Source organism: Amia ocellicauda, chromosome 9 (assembly GCF_036373705.1).
Source record: "Amia ocellicauda isolate fAmiCal2 chromosome 9, fAmiCal2.hap1, whole genome shotgun sequence".
In the NCBI taxonomy this organism is placed as follows: domain Eukaryota; kingdom Metazoa; phylum Chordata; class Actinopteri; order Amiiformes; family Amiidae; genus Amia; species Amia ocellicauda.
The window spans coordinates 14,159,524-14,181,270 of NC_089858.1; the positions used below are offsets into that span (position 1 = coordinate 14,159,524).

A 21,747-nucleotide genomic window follows, 5' to 3' on the forward strand; every position below is an offset into this window, starting at 1 on the left:
CGGCATGTGAAAGTGTTTATTGTTAACACTATTTTTAATGTTTTATTATGTAATACAATATGAATATGATGGGCACATGAGCATCAGAACTGGACCACGGAGCAATGGAAGAAGGTGGCCTGGTCTGATGAATCACGAGTTCAAGGTGTTGACTTGGCCTCCGAATTCCCCAGATCTCAATCCAATCGAGCATCTGTGGGATGTGCTGGACAAACAAGTCCGATCCATGGAGGCCCCACCTCGCAACTTAAGGGACTTAAAGGATCTGCTGCTAACGTCTTGGTGCCAGATACCACAGCACACCTTCAGAGGTCTAGTGGAGTCCATGCCTCGACGGGTCAGGGCTGTTTTAGGACCTACACAATATTAGGCAGGTGGTCATAATGTTATGGCTGATCGGTGTATGTATGACAAGAGCAGTGATACTACATCATTATTATTATTGTTGTTGTTGATCATAACTAATCATAGACTGGAAATAACCCACAGGACTAATTAATCCATCGCTACGTCATAACTCCTTTAATATGGAAATACAAGCCTAGTAAGGAACAAAGTGTGGTACAGGACAGCCAAAAAGTGCCATATGCAACCAAAACACGGCACAGCCAGTGTTGGGGTCAGGGGTTGTGAGTAAAACTACACAGGTCTAGAACAAACTAGTGAAGCAAAGGGGCCACACAGGAAAGGCAAACATTTAACGCCCACAATAATAATAATAATAACAATAATAATAATAGCAATAGTAATAATAGCAATAATAATGATAATAATAATTCCAGTGTGCCCAGCACAGAGCAGAGCTGGGCCTGGAGATTCAGGCTTTGGTCTGTTGGAGTGGTCCAGGTTTCTGTAGTTTAAACAGCTTGCCCCAGTTCTGACCCAGGCAGTCTCAGCTGGTGCTGTCCAGCAGCCTGTCTTCAGACGCCAAGGGCCGCCCCCCCAATCTGGCCACACTGCTGACCCTGACTGGCCTGGGCTTCTGACCTCTGACCTGGGGGTCCATGCCAGGGAATGGTGTCACCTGAAAGAAGCCAGCTACCCTGAGAGAGAGGCAGTTAGTGAGTGAATGAGAGAGAGAGGGAGAGGGAGAGGGAGAGGGAGAGATTGAGGAGAAAAAGGAAATACAATAAACCTGAAAGTGACATTGATGGCATATTTCTCACACACTCTCTCACTCACACACCACTGTGTTACCCGTGTGCTCGAGGGCTCCAGTTCTCCAGCGTCGACTGGATCTGAGACAGAGTCCGAACCCGCCGGCCCACGCCCGCTGACATAGAGCAGACAGACATGTCACACAGACAGGCAGGCGGGCAGACAGACACACAGACAGACAGAGAGACAGGCAGATAGACAGGCTGCACTTACGGACAGAGTGGTTGATGTTGGGCAGCCCCTCCCTCCAGCGTCCGGTGCCAAGAAATCTCCCCCCAACTTCACAGTTCAGCCTTACAAACACACCTGCACAGAGAGAGAGGGAAAGGGAGAGGGAGAGGGGTTATGAAGCCGCAGTCACAGGCAGTCATGCTCCCCCCTCTCATTGCAGTGTACCTGTGCTGGCGTGGCCCCCTGGTCTGAGTGCATTGGGGAGTTCAGTGGGGTCCCAAGAGCTGTCAGCAGGGGGGGCAAGCGGGGGTGCACACAAAGACACCTCCCTGAAACACAGAGAGAGACACTGCTGAGGACCAAGAGCCTCTCAGCACTGGGAACCACAGACTGCACTGCACTGTGTCTCTCCAGGACAAGGGCTGGAGACCCCAGTCAAATGGAGGATCTGCAGCAGCTGTGCTTTGACACACACTGCCCACACAGCACCCCTAACTCCATCTCAGGTGTGATGTCTGCCTCCCCGCCCCTTCACCTGCTCCAGGTGAGCCCACTGGCCCTCGGTGCCAACCAGGGTTGTTGCCGTGTCAGCAGCTGGCTCTCAGTCTTGGCGCGGTGGGGCAGCAGCAGGGGGGGCGGCAGGGAGAGGGGGGCACTGCCAGGAGGCGCTGTGCTCTTGCCTGGGCCCCCCCCCCAGCTCATCCTTGCTCTGTGCCAGGCTGAAGACACATCAAAGCCACTCGCCGTGCCCACGCACACCTGCAACACAACAGGGACACTGACCAACTGACCACACGCACACTTTTTTCCCCATTTGAAATGTAGTTTATTAATTCAATGTTTTGCTCAAAGCCGAGTGCTTTCCGATTTTTTGCCGTCACTCCCATCCTGAAGGAGGCCGATGAGCTTTGTTGCCGTTGCTGGTGCTTGGCCAGACTCCCAGCCTCTTGTTTTTACTGTTCCGGACAAACGGTTTATCCAGAAACAAATCTGTCTCGAATGATAGCTGTTAGTTTTCCAAGGAATATACTCAATAAACCAGTCTGTTTAACCCGAGTAATCCGCCATTGAAACCCGTGTTGTATTTAGTGGTTACCTGCCTTCTCAGTACATTGTAAAGGAAGATAAGTTCTAACAGGATCTGTTATAAGTGGAGTGCAGCTGTATTATACCATATTACATTGTCCTGTACTATATTGCACTATACTATGATATGTTACCTCAGTGTAGGGGCTTGAGGACTGCCTGCTCTCTGAACCATGCGTCTGGACCAAGGGTGTCCTGCAGGGGGCGACAGACACAAAAAGACACAGAGACACACAGAGACACTTATTTTCTGATTTCCATACATTTTCGGACACTTTTTAGCGATTGGCGTTGTTTCAAAAGCAGCAGCTTCTTGTGGCACACATCTCTGTCTTCATGTGTAAGGACACAGGCGCTACTGCCCGTCTGCACAGCTGTCCCAATGAATAGGCGCTGCGAGAGTGAAGACCCACCTGCATCTGTCTCTCCCGCCGTCCGCCTGTCTGTCCGGAGCCCCACTGAGGGACAGCTGAGCTCTGGGCTTCTGGCCGGGCTGCGGTCCTGACCTCTTGACCTCTGTGATCTCCCTGTTGGGGGGGAACGGGGGTAGAGGTAGAGGTGGAGGGGGGGTGGCAGGTGAGGTCTGTCGGGTTGGTGAATAGAGAGACCTGAGAGAGGGAGAGAGGGAGAGAGGGAGGTGAGATCAGGATGGAGAGAGAGAGATATACTACCTATGTGGGCTACAGTATTATGATACAGTATGATTCTGTGTATGTGTGTGTACATATGATTGTGTGTACATATTGTGTGTGCGTGTGTGTACCTGTGTGTGTGTTGGTACTCGTCTCTGGCCGTCCTCTTGGTGACGGGCAGGCTCTCGCAGCGCCCCCCGCTGGTGATGGCGGTGACGGTGCAGGTGTACTGGGTGTTGGGCCGCAGTCTGCGGGCATGGTGGGTGTGGCCGGTGCCCAGGTATGCCACGCTGCCATTGATGCTGAGCTGGTAGTTGAACAGCTTCCCCAGGGGCAGCGCGGGCACCCCCCAGCTGACCTGCAGCTCCCTGCGGCCCAGCACAGTGACTGTGAGGCGGCTGGGCGCATGGGTCAGGGGGTCGGCAGTGCGTCCGCGGACACTCGCCCCCTCCCCCACCTGTACCCCCGTGCCCAGACCCCGGACCACAAACTCGTACTCCGTCCCCGGCGAGAGCCCCCCCACCACAGTGCTCAGCTGGGAGGTGCACTCCAGCACAACGCCCCCCCGCAGCAGCTGGTAGGCTCGGGGAGCCGCGCCCTGACTGGGGGGGGCCCAGCATAGACGAACCCATGTCGCTGAGCAGCTGAGCACCCGCAGGGCCAGTGGGGGCCCGGGGGGTTCCAGCTCCGGCTCCAGTCTTTCTCTATCCAGGGCCAATAGCGTGGCCGCGCTGCAGGGGCTGACATCCCCGCCAGCCGTAGATTGGACCAGCCTTAGGCTGAGCGGGGGGGCGGGGCCACAGGGGTTGTGCAGGTCAGAGAGGCTGAGGGTAAAGGAGCAGCCCCCCCCCCGGTATAACAGTCGCTCCCCACACAGCAAACTGAGGGGTCAAAGGGAAGTACTCAGTGTGACATTCACTCATTCTCTCACTCACTCATTCTCTCACTCATTTACAGCAGTGTAAATTTTAAATGTCTCTATAAGCTCCTGGCTGACTTCCAAAGAGAAAGCACATATCCAGTAATAACCTATTGTCATTATTATATTTATTGTTATAATCACTATTATTATTATTAACCTAGGCTCCCTGTCCCCCTCTCCTTCTCCCATCCCCTACTTCCTTCCTCTCCTTCTCTCAATCTCCCTCCTTCCACACTCTCTCTCACTCTCTGACCTGTTTGTGACCTCCAGTCCGCTCTCAGGCTGGCTCCTGTCCCAGGTGACCAGGGCGGAACCATTGTCCAGGTGTTGCATGTGTGGGGGAAGGGGTTTGGGGAGACGCTGCAGCTTCCTCAGACATGCGCTCACTTCCTCCAGGACTTCCTCTGGAGTGGAGTCTGAGCAGCTCAGTGTCTGGAGAGCAAGAAATATTATTATTATCATTATTATTTATTTATTAGCAGACACCCTTATCCAGATAAGTGCATAAGAGAAATATACAGTTAATACAAGTCCCACATCCTAGATTTGTGAGCTAATTGCAGACAAGATGTGGAGTCATAGTTAATAGCTCAGGGGAAGGGGACATAGGGGCAAACAATATAAACAACGTGAGTACTAGCAATGTAAAAGCAAGTTGTACAACAAAAACTAGATAAAGTGCAATTTAACAGGAGAACTGAGCCTTGCAGGGGAAAAACAGCTACGTTACAGGTACAGTCTGAATAGGTGTGTCTTGAGTAATCGCCCTATACTATATATACTATATATTCATATATATAGAATAGATGTTTTGTCACGCCAAGAAAGCCTCTGAAATGAATTGAAGTGAATTAAATTGACAGAGTCATCAACACCATCGCACTGCTGACCACACCTCCACCCGGCACTCCCTGATCAGACAGCACAGCCCAGAGAGAGGGAGGAGAGGGAGACGATCAGGTACCTGCAGCTGCTGCTCCAGCTCTCTGTCCTCCCTGACTCTCAGCACACCACTGGGCCTGGACACCAGCACCCTCACCACCCTGAGACAGGGAGAGAGAGAGGGGTGGGTGGGTGCTTGTGTCAGTGTGTGTAAGTGTGTAAATGTAAGTGCCACAGTGTGAGTGCGTAAATGTGAGTGCAATGTTAGTGTTTGGTCAGTGTGGGTGTGTCAGTGTCACTGTGGTTGTGACACTCACATGGCAGAGAACCAGGCACAATCCTGCTCCTCGCCCTGCAGGAGGCGCCTCAGAGACGCCAGCAGGCACGGGAGGGCAGGACTGTGCAGGATGTGGGTGTGGCCATTTTCACCTGTAGCCAGGCAACCCAGGGCAAAGCAGGCGCTCTTCCCCCCCCCGGGGTCTCCTCGAGAAATTAGGGACTGCAGAGCCTCCACCTGGCAGAGAGGAGAGGGGGACAGGAGGGTGAGAAACATGAGTGAATGTCACAGTGTGTCAGTGTGTATGTTTTTCAGTGTGTGTGCGAGTGTCACAGTATGTCAGTGTTACAGCATTGCAGTACGGTGTGTTTCAGTGTGTGTGTGTGACTGAGTGTCACAGCATGTCTCTGAGTGTGTGTGAGGATCGCAGTGTGTCAGTGTAACAGTGTTTCAGTATGGTGTGTGTGTCAGTGTGTGTATTGTGTGTCTGTGCGAGTGTCACAGTGTGTGTGTGGTAGTGTTTCCAGCCCGGGGACCCGAGGCATTGAAAACCCGGGCAACCCAGATGATTTCTCAACCCCACAAGCCCGGGTTTGGCATAGGTATAAAACCGGGGTTGACAGAAAAAAAAAAAAAAAAAAGACATACTTGCGTGCACAGTGCAACAGCAAACTCTTGTATACTTTCAGTGAGAAGACTGATGTTCATTCAGTAACCTGTGTAGCGTTATGTTGGGTGTATTTTGATAAGAGCATTTTAGCTCTGAGCTGAAGCACTGATCTAAAGAAGACCTCTCCCGCCCAAAGTTATCAGATTTCCTTAACTCATCAGCGTGTGAACTGATTTACATCAAAAGTGACAGTCTTGGGTGGATGGCACCGAGAAGAGGCCAAATAGTTTGGAATCCCTGCTGTGAGATGTCTGGAGAAAGGGGCCTGTAGGTGATAAAAACTCTTTGAAATGGACGACAGCCGAAATCCCGACACAGAGCTACGAACCCGGGCCAACCGGCATTTCCAAAAGACGGCATGGATTGACATCAGTCATAAATCAAACCCCCCTCCAATAGGACACTGGGGGCTGAAACCGAAATCCAATCTCACAAACTGAAGAACCAATCACCTATTGATCTGACAGGCGTATAAATCAGTGGACTTTTACAGCTGGACAATTGACTAAGTCGACTGTATACGAAAGTGTCAGTCATTTAAATAGCTATTTGAGTCTTAAGAAACTTGACCCTTGGAACAAACAGGGCCCTGCTTTCCTCAAAGACTTCGTCTTCAAGTAACTACGGTGGAAAAACCCTGCTTACAAAGAAGATTTTGTGCACAACCTTGGAGCCTCCAAACCAGTGGAAAATCTGTTTGGAATCGACTCTACTTTCGCGAAACCCCAACTTCCAGGTGCATCGACTGAGTGGAAGTTCTTGGACGAAGCCGAACCGGACTGCCTTTGTTCCAAACCACACGGACCTCGTGCCGTGTGCTGTTATCTGAGCCCGAAGCCAGAGAGGCCTCTCTGCGACGAAGTTCAGATAAGTTTAACAGTTTGGAGTTTGTGATTCATGACATTTGAGAAATCATTTAGAAATGTTGATCTGTGATTCATAACTCTAGAATGTGTAATATCATTTAGTTTTCTTAAATATAAATGTGTGTTGCATTAAACTGTTTTGTTGACAATTTTAGAAATAAAACCTGTCAACGTCGAGAAATATCTTCTCATTCCTGTTTAACTGTTTAGTCTGAAATTGACACAAGTTAATAGACATTAGATTATTGGTGGTCCTGCCTATCCTTAATCATTGAATAATAATCAGTTAAGGGAAATTGTGGTAACAAGTAATGATAGGATCTTTCTCGGCACCTAAACATAAATGAGACTGATATATATATATAACGAGAAGTTACCTGACATAAATACTAACCTGCATAGTTATTTAATGTCTGACTAACAACACTAATGAGAGACTCACCTCGTCTTACTAACCGGTATTGTAGTCAATGTGTTTATAACCTTTTTTGTTTAACGATTTGTGTGTTAAAATATGCGATCCCATGGTCTTTGATTTGGTCACAGAAGTGATTTGTCTTTGATTTGTTGATCTAGAGTTGAATTTTAATTAGTTTTTCCCTTTTGTATAGTTAGTGTAGTGCTACATTTAGTCTTTGTTTTTGAATAAATTTGACAATTTATATCTTTGCAATTGGTGTCTGCGTCCAATTATTACAGAAATTGAGTTCTACAAGATTCCAGGATTCGTGATAAGGTAATACTATAAATTCACTTCTTTAATTGAAATTTATAAGTGTACCTTACGCTACACCTGTGTCAGCAAAACCTACAATATAACTGAGCACTGTTGCAAAATACGAGGAGTTCAAGAAAAATGTTTCCGATCCGAGCTCGGTTTGGTTCTACTTCCTACAAGAAGTACACGGCCAATCAGCCAAATGCAAACGGTATGCAAACAAGGTATTGCAAACAGCTGGGGGCTCTACAAGGTCACTTCAGTTTATACAAATGATCAATACATAATAACTATGTGAATTAATAAATAATAATAATATTATTATTATTATTAATACAGTATAACTGAGTTTGTGTTTAATTTCAGCTCCACATAAAATACAGACACAAAAATGGCATTTATTATTTTATTTATTTAGTATTACCTTGTTGATATGGCCAGGGGTTCTAGTTTAATTAATAAAATAAGGGGGAAAAACTAAGATTTGACATACGTTTGATGTATCTAAATGTGTGTGACAGGGTGAGGCGTGTGCCTGCAAGGTGCCATGGTGCGCACGGTGTGCTGAAAGCATTGTATAATGACATTTGAGAGAGAGAGAGAGAGAGAGACGCAATCGGAAAAGTTTAGAGTGAGCTTAGTGTTTTTTGTTTATTTAATTTTGTCTCCATATTGATTATTTTTTCCATTTATATGCCTATGAAATAATTTGGCTTCAAGCCCGGGTGCCCCGGGGACGCCGGGTTTATGAATTTTAAACTCCAAAAAGGAGTCCCAGGCCTGGAATTTTCTCCCGGTTTTGGAAACCCTAGAGTGTGCGTCTCTCACCAGGTCAAGCTGTGGCTCCAGGCTCAGAATGTGGCGTCTCCCCTCCTCAGAGTCACACAGCCGCCCCAGAGCAAACGCTGCATTCACACCACAGTCTGAAACACACACACAGACACACACACATGGTTACATTGGTTATGTTGCTTTTACACTCATTTATTTACCAATTTATTTAAATTTAGCTCAAATTCGCAGCCTGTTTAAAGTGCACAGTATGTGTAGAGTGTCTGTAGAGTGTGTGTGGAGTGTGTGTAGAGTTTGGGTAGTGCGTGTAGAGTGTGACTGATGTGTGTGCAGTGTGTGAGTAGTGTGTGACAGATGTGTGTTCAATGTGTAAGTAGTGTGTAACAAGTGTGAGCAGTGTGTGAGTATGTAGTGAGTGCAGCGTTGGGTTACCTGTGCTGCCGTGGGTGAGGCAGCGGTTCAGCTGGTGCAGGGCTAGCGCGGCTTCAGGGTGGGCCAGGAGCTGCTGACAGCCAGCTGGACACAGCGACAGCCTGGCCAGCACCAGCGCCGCGTTGCTGACCCCCTCCTCGTAACTGAGCTCTGCCTCCTCACTGACCAGGTCCAGCAGCCCACACACCCCACTGACCAGCTCCCTGAACACCTCTGAGCCCAACACACACTGCCGCCCAGCACTGCTCTCCGCCTGGCAGCAGGGAGAGGAGGGTCAGGCACTGCTTTAAGAACACAGAAAATTTAACATCACCTTAAAAAAGGTGTGTGTGTGTCAGTGTGTGTTACCAGTGTGGCGATGGCTCCGGCACTGTTGGCTGCGGTCTCGGGGTCATGGTCCCTGAGCAGCTTCTGCAGTGCCCCCAGCAAACCAGCACCCCCCGCTGCCAGCAGCCCCCGCACCCCCGCCTCGCTCTCTGCCAGCACCCCCACCAGGTATGCCACATTGCTGCACAGCCTGAGCACACACAGACAGACACCATTATTCCACAGCCTAACAGTTAATAGGGGCTGTAATAACAGTACAATTGAATAGTTCTAATAAATGAGCAAATCAATAAATAAAACTAAATATAACACAGCTCTCTCAGTATCTCTGCAGTGTTTAATTCAGGCACTGCACTGGCCAGCCCCAACCCTGTGCACAGTGACTGCTCACAGTCCACACACAAGACCTCTGTTACCTTGGAGACCATCAACCAAAGCCCCACACCCACCCCCCTGCCCTGGGACAGATACGCATTCCCTCACTACAGGGCACAGGACACAGATCAGACGGTAGAGATTGTGTACAAATTTGGAAATGACTCACAGAGCCCAGCATCAGTTTGTATGTGTGGGTGTGTGTGTGCTTGGACTGATGTGTGCATGTAACCGTACACTTGTGTGCGCCTCTGTGTTTAAATATGTGTGTATGTGTTTTCAGGGAGTAGCCTGTACTGTTAAACACTGAACAAAGTTCAGTTCAGCTTGTATGACACGTGTTCAGTGTGACATGGGAGAGGGAGGGAGATAGAGAGAGAGAGGGAAGAACAAGGGGAAATGGAGCTGAACTGCTGTCCCAGGGGGTGGTGCTGTGTGCTATACACCTCGGCACCAGATTGACTGACCAAGTGAATGATCGTCTCACAGTCCATTCCCTTTCCACGCACAGGTCTTCATTGGGTAAAGCTGCTTACTCATTAATCAATCACTTAATTGACCTTTAATTGCTTAATTGACTCTGCACCTAAGGAAAACTCAATGTAACACCATGCACCAGGAGAGGCTGCTAACCTGCTGTCCGTGGAGGTGAGCAGGTGGCACAGCGCACTAATGAGGCCCTCGCTGTCGGGATGGTCCAGTATGGTACATGCCAGCCCCGCCCTGTCCTCCTGCACCCCCATCTGCAGCTCCTCCACCGCCCCCGTCACATGACCTTGGTCTGAGCATGTCAGCCTGGCCAGCAGTGCGTCCTCGCTACAGCACTCTCTTGCCGCCTCCATGGCTACAGCCACCCCCACCTCCAGACACTGGCTCTCCACCCCGGGACCTGAGGGGCAGGGCCTGGCATCCCCGTCGCCACACTGACCAACAGACTGGCCTGCTGACTTATCCACCAACTGCCAGGGCAATCCACACTGCAGAACCCAAAAACACACTGTTAGTTTAACAGCAATGATATGGAAAAGCTGCCGGACCGTGCAACAGCCTCACAGACACACACATCACCTGTTTGTGTATATAAAGTAAAAGTTTTACAACACACACAATCAAGCCTACAAGACACATAAACAGACAACCCTGCAGGTACATAGACATCCTGCAAGACTCCTCACACACTCACACACTCACACACACACACACACACACACACACACACACACACACACACACACAGTGTCTAAGAGTAACGCTATAGATAACGGATCGTATTGTAAAATGCGTTTCTATTTCATATCTCCCTATCTTTCACCCTCCACCCTCTAATCCCTGAGGTTTGGATTTAAATAAAGTACAAAACTCGACTCTGTGGATTTACAGCGCCATGTATGGTATACAATCCAGCTCAGTGTCCCTCTTTGTGTCACTCATCTCTGTAGTCCCCTCTCCATCTCCTCTCTTTCCAATTCAAAGACGGATCACAGCGAATATCACAGGCAGGACGGCGGTGCCCTCGTATATAGGACTATCCATGCCAAAATTAATAATAAATACATAGAGGACTTAATAAAATCAACAAATAAATGTTGGCATTTATTTGTTTCAACGTGCTTATTTATTCATGTATTTATTTCAACATTTATTTATTCATTCATGTATTTCAAGTTACTGATGTATTTATTAATCTATTTATTCAACATGTATGTATTTATGTCCCGTGTGCGGATTACTTACCTTTCTCAGTGCGCGTTTACATTTTGAAGCGTGTTCTCATTTCTTTTTAGATTTCACGGAGACAAAACTCCCTCCTTCATTGATTATTTTCTGTGTATGTATTCTTAATTTTGGCATCGATAGTTGTCCATATCCTTGTGCTCATCAATTATAAACAGCGGCGATGTACACACTGACCCCGGGAAATAAACAGCACACCCTCTTAACGAACCTCTCTCACACAATGACAGGCAACAGCTTTTTCTTCTTCTTTAAAGGTTACTGAGACTTTTGTTAGGCTATTCCTGCCGAAACAGTATTTTAAAAGCTGGAAGAAGTCGTAAATGTCGTTCGCAATACTAACCTCAAAATGTTCTTGGGTGGAAATATCCAAAGCAGCTCAACAGGCAGATCCCCCTTTTCCGTGCATCTCAATAGCGAGTCGACACAGTACGACACCGTCCCCGAAAGTGTAGATATTGACCAGTGTTTATTGGTTTGTTACCCAAGCTCCCAGTCACTTACCACCGGCACAGTGCGGCAGGTGCCCGCTCCCCGCACTGGCTGCTCGGGTCCTTAGCGCAGATTTCCACAGTTCTGCGCAGATCTGCACAATTCCAGCGACCTCACTGGCGGAGCAAGCGCAGAGCTGTAGAAATGTGAGGCGGGGGCTCCTCTCAGTTAATTATGAATATTAGAAACGAAACAAACAAAACCGTTAGATACCGTAGCCACGATCGGAGGCAGATTTATTGCATATTAAAGTCAATTAAAATATGTATATATATATTTGAGAAATATAAATGAAATGTCGTTTTTCATTTAATTAAAGTGAGCTGCTATGCATGTTTAAAACAGTGACATTACCAAGTTCTGCTGGTTGTATATTGCAAGTTTGAAGTACTTTAGTACATTAGCTGAAATAGCCTATTTGTAATGTTCATTATATCGTCAGCCTTTAGATGATTACAAAAATAGTTTGTGTCAGGACATTCTAACAATGCCTTGTTAAAAAAAAGCAATCACGTGTTAACTGGCGGCCTGTTTATTTACGGCCGATGACACCTCCAGCCGCGCCGTCCAGAGCCGCCCGGCCTCTCTCCATGGCAATGACGCCATAAAGGCCCGGTCTCCAAGGCAACGGCGCCAGAATGGTTACTTATTAAGTGTCCGTGTAAACTGCACACAGTCATAACAGAGACCCGGGACTGTTTTCTGAAAACCTTTTTCTCCTGTCCACTGAAAAAGTTTTGACTTGCCAACTTTAATTTCAAATTAACTTCATTATATTCATAGCAAAATGGGTAGCACGCCACCACACACGACACACTCCGGGGAAACGGCGGAGTTTAACCGAGCAAAAGCCATACTTACTAAACCACATTAAATAATGGTTAACGGATTGGACTTCTTTCCATGTGCAATGTCGCCGCCAAGTGGTGGTGCCCTGACACAACATCTTCGGCTTCTGCAAATCATGAACTACAGTAGGATGAACACAAACTGTAGGCAGCAGAAAAAATAAAGGCCAGAAGGAATTACGCGCCAAATGAATTCAGTTATTAAATACATTATTTAGAGTCATTGTGATTTTTCCCTCATCCCCACATCTCTCCCCTCCAACCCCCTTACAGGAGCACAGCTCTCCAGATATAATTTTTTAATTTATTCATTTTTATTTAACTTTTAGTGTATTTGTACAGTGGAAGGCGCTGAACACACACACAGCCCTTCATTCATCAGCCTTTTTTTCGAGAATTAATCAGGATTGTGTTTTTGCCTAAATAAAAACAAACAGAAGCACCCCCTCTCACCCCTGCCCTGCCCTCCCCTCCTCTACCCTTCCTCCCTCAATTCCACCCTCGCTCACTCAGAGGAGGTGCAGTCCATCGCTCTCATTTTGCTTCCCCTGACAGGATAAAGAAAGGAGAGAGGGAAGCAAAAATGAGAAATAAATAAAAAGGAAGGAGAAAAGAGGAAGATAAAATACGAGGGAGGGTGAGGACACCGATTCAGTGCAGTGTTTAAACCCGTCCAGATTAGCAACTACAACAAGAACAATATCAATAAAAACAACAATGCTGAGGATAGATAGGCAGACAGGCAGACTGCCCTGTTCTGTTGGACACACATACAGACGGACCAGTCGTACCCGGGGCCAGCCTGCCCCCAGCCCCCACAGAGCTCTCCCCAGTCAGTCCTGGAAAGGGCAGGCGGGCACCCTGACTGGAATCTGTACCGCTGTGTGGACAGTGCAGGACAGCAGGCCATTGTGCGTCAGTTTCTGTGGGTCTGCGTGTGGCCGTGTGTGCGCTAGCAAGCATGTGACATTGAGGGCGGTAATGTGGTTTTCTGTAAGCATGTGTTGTACCTTGTACAGGCCGTGCTGTGGGTGGCGTTGTTGTGTCAGTTATCGAGTGTTCTATCTAGATTGTGTCTCTCTCTCTCACCCAGTGTGTCACTGTGTGTGCATGTCTGTGTCGCATTGTGTGGGTCTGTGTAACATCTATGTGGAGGAGGGGGTGGGGGAGTTTAATCCACACACAGGATTATCTGACTTTTCCTTTTTTTTTTTTTTTTACCACGAATAACAAGTAATGGAAATCATGGTCTGCCGCCACTGCTCTCAGATCCACAGACATTTAAACACACAAAAACACCCCCCCCACCCACTGCAGAGCATCAGTGAGAACCAACAATGTCCGGAGCGGCCGGGGGTGGGGCAGGCTGGTCAGGCAGGTGGGCAGCCAGGAGCCCCAGTGAGGACAGGAACACTTCAGGGCTCCGGCCCACCCTGCCCCTCCCCTCTCTTCACTCTCCTCTCAGTAGCAGTGCAAGGGGTGGGGGGGGGGTGCAAGCTGTCCAGTTGTCCACCAAGGGAGGGGGGAAGTTACAGTGAGAGGGTCCGTTTCCATGGTAGTGAGCTTTGTGTCCCTTTCCAGGTGGGGGGGAGCAGGGGGCGGTGCACGTCGACTCAGACCCAGTAGAGCAGAGCAGTTCAGTGAGCAATTGCGCGCCTTTCGTCCTCCCTCTCTCGCACTCCTTGCCCATCTCTCTCTTCAGCCCCACGCCCCCGCCCGGCCCCAGGTCAGAGGGATCACCGCTCGGGCTCGGACTCCAGCGCCAGGGCCCGCTTCCTCTCCCGGCACTGCTTCTTGTGGGCCGGCCAGTCCCTCTGTTGGCACTGAGAGCCACAGTACCTCGCCACCTGGCAGCGCCCGCAGATGTTGAACTCTCTTAGCTGGAGGGAGAGACAGAGAGGAGGAGTCCAGTCACAGAGCCACAATCACACTGTACACAATGACATGTTCTCAGCATCGCAGTCCGTGTGGTCTGCCCTTTCCATGTGCGTCAATGTGGGGGTACTCACCCGTCTCTCAATGAGCGAGCAGGGGGGGTAGTGGCACTCGTAGTAAGTGCAGGAGCACTCCTCCTCCTGCACCAGCTCCCCGTTGGCATTGTAGTAGCGCGTGCGGCTCAGCTCCAACGGTTGCTCCTCCCCGGGGTCAGCCGGCACCTGCTGGATTGCCAGCCAGTACAGAGACTGTTCCCTACAGAGAGACACAGTCAGTACAGAGACTACTCCCTATAGACACTAGTGACAATAACTTATACACTACGGACATCTAATGAAACTTACAGCACAGTTGACGCGTGCATAAGAACTGAATATTGCAAATACAGCTGTAACCTGACCAACTAAAGTGGTTTCTTGTACGTATATTAAATTAAATTTTCATTCAATAATAGTTTAGCAATGTTAACTGCAACACAAATGCCTAAAAATTTGCATCCTTGTAGCAATGTTTTCTGGTCATAACAGTGAAATACAAGATGTATTACAGTATCTAGCAAATTGATACAATACACCATTTTCAAACCAAATATGAAGAGACAGACAGAGACATGGGCCAGGCCAGGTCAGCACCTCTGCTTGCTGGACTGCTCCTCAGGCTTGGGTGTCCATCCCTGGGGGACGAGACGCAGGTTGTCAAGTCGGTTGTCCACTGTGACCGAGTTGATGTGGACGACCTGGAAACATGGAGCAATACCCCCACGGTGCTTCTCCCTGCAGACAGAGACATACCTTGGTCAGACAGAGACAGAGAGATTCCCTGGAAGAGTACCTCTTCACTGTCAGAGAAACGAAGCAGAGACCGATCCTGACCAAGTACAGGCTCAGTGACCACAGCCTGGCCACAGAAACAGCCCGACACAGGAAGAGTTGGCTGCCCAGAGAGGAGCAGAGCTGTGGTCACTGCGAGACAGGAGCTGTGGACACGGATGCAATACACAGCACCAAAATATGTCGTTACAAACATTATTTGAAATCCCAAAGATCAGTGTCCCTGATCAAATCGAGATATCAGAGGTTCGACTCAACAGGTAACGTATGTAACTTGGTTTCCCAAAGAGATTCATACCAGCACAGTGGGAAAATCTTTTCATGAAATATTCATGCTACAAGATTGCTATAATGAACTTAGATCAGTCAAGTTTTTAATTTCAGCAACTCTATTACAGATGGCACCCTAGTATATTATGGACACTGTTACACAGGTGACCACAGACTATACGTTTCTTGTAGTTTTACCAGAAATAAATGGCATGAGTTGGCACAATATTATAGCACCTGCACAGATATGCTCAATGACAGGACATCACAAGAATTTTACTATCCAAAATGTAGACGACTTTTTTTTTGGCCAAAATGTACAGTGAGGGAAAAAAGTATTTGATCCCCTGCTGATTTTGTACGTTTGCCCACTGACAAAGAAATGATCAGTCTATAATTTTAATGGTAGGTGTATTTTAACAGTGAGAGACAGAAGAACAACAAAAAAATCCAGAAAAACGCATTTCAAAAAAGCTATAAATTGATTTGCATGTTAATGAGTGAAATAAGTATTTGACCCCTTCGACTTAGTACTTGGTGGCAAAACCCTTGTTGGCAATCACAGAGGTCAGACGTTTCTTGTAGTTGGCCACCAGGTTCGCACACATCTCAGGAGGGATTTTGTCCCACTCCTCTTTGCAGATCCTCTCCAAGTCATTAAGGTTTCGAGGCTGACGTTTGGCAACTCGAACCTTCAGCTCCTTCCACAGATTTTCTATGGGATTAAGGTCTGGAGACTGGCTAGGCCACTCCAGGACCTTAATGTGCTTCTTCTTGAGCCACTCCTTTGTTGCCTTGGCTGTGTGTTTTGGGTCATTGTCATGTTGGAATACCATCCACGACCCATTTTCAATGCCCTGGCTGAGGGAAGGAGGTTCTCACCCAAGATTTGATGGTACATGGCCCCGTCCATCGTCCCTTTGATGCGGTGCAGTTGTCCTGTCCCGTTAGTAGAAAAACACCCCCAAAGCATAATGTTTCCACCTCCATGATTGACGGTGGGGATGGTGTTCTTGGGGTCATTCCTCCTCCTCCAAACACGGCAAGTTGAGTTGATGCCAAAGAGCTTGATTTTGGTCTCATCTGACCACAACACTTTCACCCAGTTCTCCTCTGAATCATTCAGATGTTCATTGGCAAACTTCAGACGGGCCTGTACATGTGCTTTCTTGAGCAGGGGGACCTTGCGGGCGCTGCAGGATTTCAGTCCTTCACGGCGTAGTGTGTTACCAATTGTTTTCTTGGTGACTATGGTCCCAGCTGCCTTGAGATCATTAGCAAGATCCTCCCGTGTAGTTCTGTGCCGATTCCTCACCGTTCTCATGATCATTGAAACTCCACGAGGTGAGATCTTGCATGGAGCCCCAGACCGAGGGAGACTGACAGTTATTTTGTGTTTCTTCCATTTGCGAATAATCGCACCAACTGTTGCGACCTTCTCACCAAGCTACTTGGCGATGGTCTTGTAGCCCATTCCAGCCTTGTGTAGGTCTACAATCTTGTCTCTGACATCCTTGGACAGCTCTTTGGTCTTGGCCATGGTGGAGAGTTTGGAATCTGATTGATTGATTGCTTCTGTGGACAGGTGTCTTTTATACAGGTAACGAGCTGAGATTAGGAGCACTCCCTTTAAGAGAGTGCTCCTAATCTCAGCTCGTTACCTGTATAAAATACACCTGGGAGCCAGAAATCTTGCTGATTGATAGGGGATCAAATACTTATTTCCCTCATTAACATGCAAATCAATTTATAACTTTTTGAAATGCGTTTTTCTGGATTTGTTTGTTGTTATTCTGTCTCTCACTGTTAAAATACACCTACCATTAAAATTATAGACTGATCATTTCTTTGTCAGTGGGCAAACGTACAAAATCAGCAGGGGATCAAATACTTTTTTCCCCTCACTGTATCTTACAGTAACATATGTAACAGACACCATGTGTTTATGTGGATCGGCATAACTGGTCACGCTCACAACGTGATAAATAGAGTGAAGGACACGGTGTCATTTGTGTTAGACTGAGGCTCACAGCCTCCTTTTTGCAAGTTGTTTATATCTTTAAGGAATTCATATCATGGGGCATCCCAGACAATTGTGATTTCAAAGGTCCGTTTTCTTTTAATTTAGTAGCGGTCATAACGTTTCTAACTAACTGGACACGAAATACATTTCTAATTTTAGAATATCACTGTATCAGCAGAGATTGAAAATACACAACTAGTAATGGGTAGTTTATTTTGCGTCCAAGACCCTGAGAATTAACAGCCGTTTCATTATTCCGTGATCACTACACAGTCTGTAGGTGGAACTGAACGTAACCAGCACAGACACGACACAACGATATTACCGGTATTTTGTAATCAAATTTCTTTGTCTAATTAATCATTCTCCAACTATATAATTAGATTGGTTCATACAGATCACACAAATTCAGGTCTCCTGTATGTGATCAGACTAAATATTTCTCAGATAATCAGTCAGGAATGTTAGACTTTACTGCTTTAATAAAACAAGAGCTCTCTTTTATTCATATGTTACCTAGAGATACATAATTATGTAGTACTCGCCTGCACCCGGGCTGAAATAACAAGGGTCAAAACCCTCAAATGAGGCATACCCCCAGTATCATATTTTTACCTATATACATTTAGTTATTCTTGTTATCCAGTTTTATTGCATGTTGTGTCAAAAAAAAAAAAAAAAAAAATGCTTTGGCAATACAATATTACTCCCGTTTGTCATTCCAATAAAGCGAACTTGAATGTGAAAGACTGGTGCTGCTCAGACAGGGTGCTGGCCAGCGAGCACATGCAGACTCTACTCACCACAGCAGCTCGTGCAGCGGGCGCCCAGCCCAGCGGCCCTTGTTGATGTCGAAGGCATAGGCGAAGATCTGAGCCCCATTGCCATCAGCGTCCACCTCCATCCTCGCCTGGGAGAGGGGCGAGAACAGCACAGTTCCTGAGTCTCAGAAACAACCCCCACCTGCCCTCGACTCACACAACCTCCCTTCACGCACGCACACCCCTCACCTCAAAGGCGTAGTTCTCCACGAGCGGGATGTCCTGCTCATCAATCAGTGTGTACTTCGTCTGTAAGGGGGGAGACAGCGATCAATAACTAATCATCAATAGCCAATAATCACTGCAGTCCTGTTCAGCTTCTCTGCCAGAGGCGGTGAGCTCTGGTATACAATGCATACTATTATACTCAGACACAGGAGAACAACAACAGTAATGAACTATGATTGTGCTCACTGGCTGTTTCTCTGGTCTTTTCACACATATTGTGAAAGTTGGGCACTAGTACAGGACTTCTATTCAGGGGGCACAGCCACAGTGTGTCCAGGTGCCCTGCCCCTCCTCAGCTCTCAGCTCCCTAATTCAGCGCAGTATTGTCATGATCTTCACTGGCACAGTTTGACAGCACTGTCCAGTTCTTGCGGTTCTCAGTGAGCTGGGCAGGACAGGGCCCGTGCCCTGGTTTGTGGTGTTTTCTGCTCCCATTCACTTTAGCTGCCTTATTACCATTCTTGTAATTATACCCAGGATGACTCTTAAAACAGCATTTAAGTACAAAGACACCTGCAGGGAGTACAGTGCCAGTTCCCAACACGCATTGTTTAAGCGCTGAAACAGATCCGGAAATAAAATACAAACCGGTCTAGTCAGTGACGGAATCTGGACCAGTACCGAACCCGAGGGAAGTGCAGCAGCTCCCAGTGACAGACAGACACGTAGCGTCTGCACCAGCCAACCTACCCGTCGCCCTCATACAACAGGCCGAGCAGTGGATTGAGGCTGTACATTAACACACACATGCACATGCACATACACAGACAGAAAGGCAGGCAAACAGACAAGTGTCTACATTAATGCACTGCTTTCGTGTTGTTGTGGCTAACGGCATTGCCCTCTAGCGTCCCTGCCAGTGTCTCGCATCAGCCGGTCTCCATTCCCGTCGACACACGCCTCAGACAGACAGCCCCGCGCGTCTCTCGCCTCCGTGCCAACACCGCACAGACGAGGCAGGGGACGGTACTGTGGATGCCACCCCAGTTTGCGTGCGTGTCGAGGTCTGTCTGTCTGTCTGTCTGCCCGCCCGCCTCCCCGCTCTTCTCCCCGACCCTCCCCACATGCCGGCGTGTGTCACGTTGCCTAGCGGTTCCTGGTTTGGGTCTGAGAGCACAAAAGCACTTGTCTGTCTCGCCTAGCTGGGGCACCAAGCCGGGCAGGAGAGCACGCAACACACGACAAACACACCCTCCCCGCCTGCTCCCCGGGTGGCGTCTGAGTTTTATCCCCCAGCATTGTCTCCCCTCCTCCCCCCGCCAGCCCCACATGGCTCGCACTCACCTTCCCCGCCACACGGCCCAGCCGCACTATCCCGAGCTTGAAGTCCGACATTGGGGGGCGGGGGAGGACAGAGAGGGGCTGTCGCGTCCGCTGTGGCTCCGAGCAGCGATGAGGAAGGAGGCGAGACTGCGGCGCAGAATGTTTCTCGTCAGGGCGACCCCGCCGCCCCGGCCCGCTCCGGATCCGGCTACAGACTCGAGCACAAGCCGCCTCTCAGCACTCGCACTCCCGCAACGGCGACGGAAAGGCAGGCCGGGGAGGGGGAGGGGCTCCGGGCCGAGAGCGCCGTCGCCTGGGCCATTCAGCGCAGAGCAGGGAGGGCCGTCTAGCCAATCAGGAGGCGAGCGCTGGGAATCTTTTTTTACGTTTAATTCCAGGGCAGTGACGTAAGTGCCCATGACGCCAAACTGTTCGATCGACCTGGCCAATCAGCGCCTGGAATTTCCCTCTGAAACCCTCCCACTTTGGCGCTGATGTCAGCACGTTCCGTCGCGCTGTTTTTCTGTCGCTGTTTTTCGCGCGAAAGTAGATTCATAGGCGGAAGCAGCGTGGCGGCCTTGGGGAGGGATATGCCGGAACCATGTGATTCACACCCCGAATCTACACTTTATTAGAAAAATTGCCCAGACGTATCATTAAGGTCATTTTATTTGATCACACACATATATAGGTTATTATAGAGTGAGGAATACAGAACAACATTCAAACAGAACAAGAAAAAACAGTTTAACAGGTAATGACAAAGTATTATAATGACATAGTGTGAATCAATTTAGGTAATTTATGAACACCCTGAAATAACAATAATAACGATTATCCTTATCATCCTTGTTAGCTAGATACCTTAACCCAAGGTGAATTTTATATGATATTATTTATTTATTAGCAGACTCCCTTATCCAGGTTGACATAGACTTTAGACACTTAAGTGGAATCAATATGCAAAACTATATTTATAACTTTGATACTATACTACACAAGGCCTTATATATACAGAGAATAATACTTGGCTCACAATTAAATAAGAACAAGAAGAAGGCAAAGAAGCAGATTTACAACAACAATAAGCACAGAAACACCCACTCTGGTTGCACTGTCCACACAGGACACAAGCATCTTGCAGAGCTCTTAGCTCCAACAGACCCACAGCACTCTGCAAAACCCTTTCTGTCCCCCAAGCCTGCACTGGGACAGTCACCAGACCACTCACACCACTCCGGAGTCGCACAACCTGTACAGCAAGGGAACCCAGCCCTGATCCTGGAGAGTTGCAGACCAGCCCAGTCTGTTCCATTCCAGTTCGGCAGGTTACAGGTCTAAGCCTCTGAGGGGAAAGCACTTATTAGACTCCCTTTCTCAGGGTGATTTAGAACATTTCCTAGGAAACACTTCTGAAAAGCATTACACCAGACAGTAAAATACAGTAAGTACAACATGCAGCATACCAATAATAAGTATCAGTCCCAGCAGATGCCAAATATAAAGAGCACAACATTTAGTGCAGAGTTTACTCCAGCTAAACCCCATATGGCTCAGGTAGAATGAAAACCAGAAGATGATGCCCCCAACCCCTGTCTGTCTCACTATAGAGACACTCTGTGTTTGTTCAGGCCCAGTGATGGCCACGCTTCTCACTCTCCGTACAGGAGATTACACTGAGCTCTGCACACACATGTATGTAACAGCATAGAAATCAACATACAGAGACACTCCCCCCAACACACCTCCCTCCCTCTCAAAACACTGTTAAAGTGAGTTGTGATATTAAATGCAGTGTCAAACAGGGTACATTAAAGACCTGGGAATAAGTAACAGGAAGTTAATCTAAACAAGTCAGATGGGCAGAAGGGCAGATGAAAGTCCAGGTGAGATCCCAGACAGCTCACGGACCCACAGGGAGGTAAATGTGACATGGCGGAGTCAACTATATTGAGATTGTGCTGCAGTGCTGTGTGAGAATAACAGGTGTTTCAG

The 21,747-nt window shown here is 48.1% G+C and overlaps 2 protein-coding genes across 4 annotated transcripts; both read right to left on the bottom strand.

The window, feature by feature from the left end:
* Positions 1-499: 499 nt before the first annotated feature.
* Positions 500-12,585, bottom strand: LOC136758712 (uncharacterized). Of its 3 annotated transcripts, none has more exons than XM_066713300.1 (16): positions 11,547-12,585; positions 9,942-10,285; positions 8,955-9,123; positions 8,607-8,859; positions 8,211-8,305; positions 5,169-5,365; positions 4,934-5,012; positions 4,223-4,401; positions 3,179-3,928; positions 2,829-3,023; positions 2,550-2,610; positions 1,865-2,088; positions 1,555-1,658; positions 1,372-1,464; positions 1,198-1,273; positions 500-1,043 (listed from the first exon to the last, which is right to left on the bottom strand). In XM_066713300.1, exons 2-16 carry the CDS (start codon positions 10,148-10,150, stop codon positions 893-895), a joined length of 2,835 nt encoding a protein of 944 aa, XP_066569397.1. In that variant the 5' UTR covers positions 10,151-10,285; positions 11,547-12,585; the 3' UTR covers positions 500-892. The 3 variants fall into 3 exon arrangements, with proteins under 3 accessions (XP_066569397.1, XP_066569396.1, XP_066569399.1); XM_066713299.1 differs by having other exon boundaries at positions 11,386-12,585; XM_066713302.1 differs by lacking the exon at positions 1,198-1,273 and having other exon boundaries at positions 960-1,043; positions 11,386-12,585.
* Positions 12,586-13,579: 994 nt separating this feature from the next.
* Positions 13,580-20,032, bottom strand: zmynd19 (zinc finger, MYND-type containing 19). Its single transcript, XM_066713304.1, has 6 exons — positions 19,774-20,032; positions 18,451-18,510; positions 18,244-18,350; positions 14,950-15,090; positions 14,392-14,572; positions 13,580-14,262 (listed from the first exon to the last, which is right to left on the bottom strand). Exons 1-6 carry the CDS (start codon positions 19,822-19,824, stop codon positions 14,119-14,121), a joined length of 684 nt encoding a protein of 227 aa, XP_066569401.1. The 5' UTR covers positions 19,825-20,032; the 3' UTR covers positions 13,580-14,118.
* Between the last annotated feature and the right edge of the window lie 1,715 nt (positions 20,033-21,747).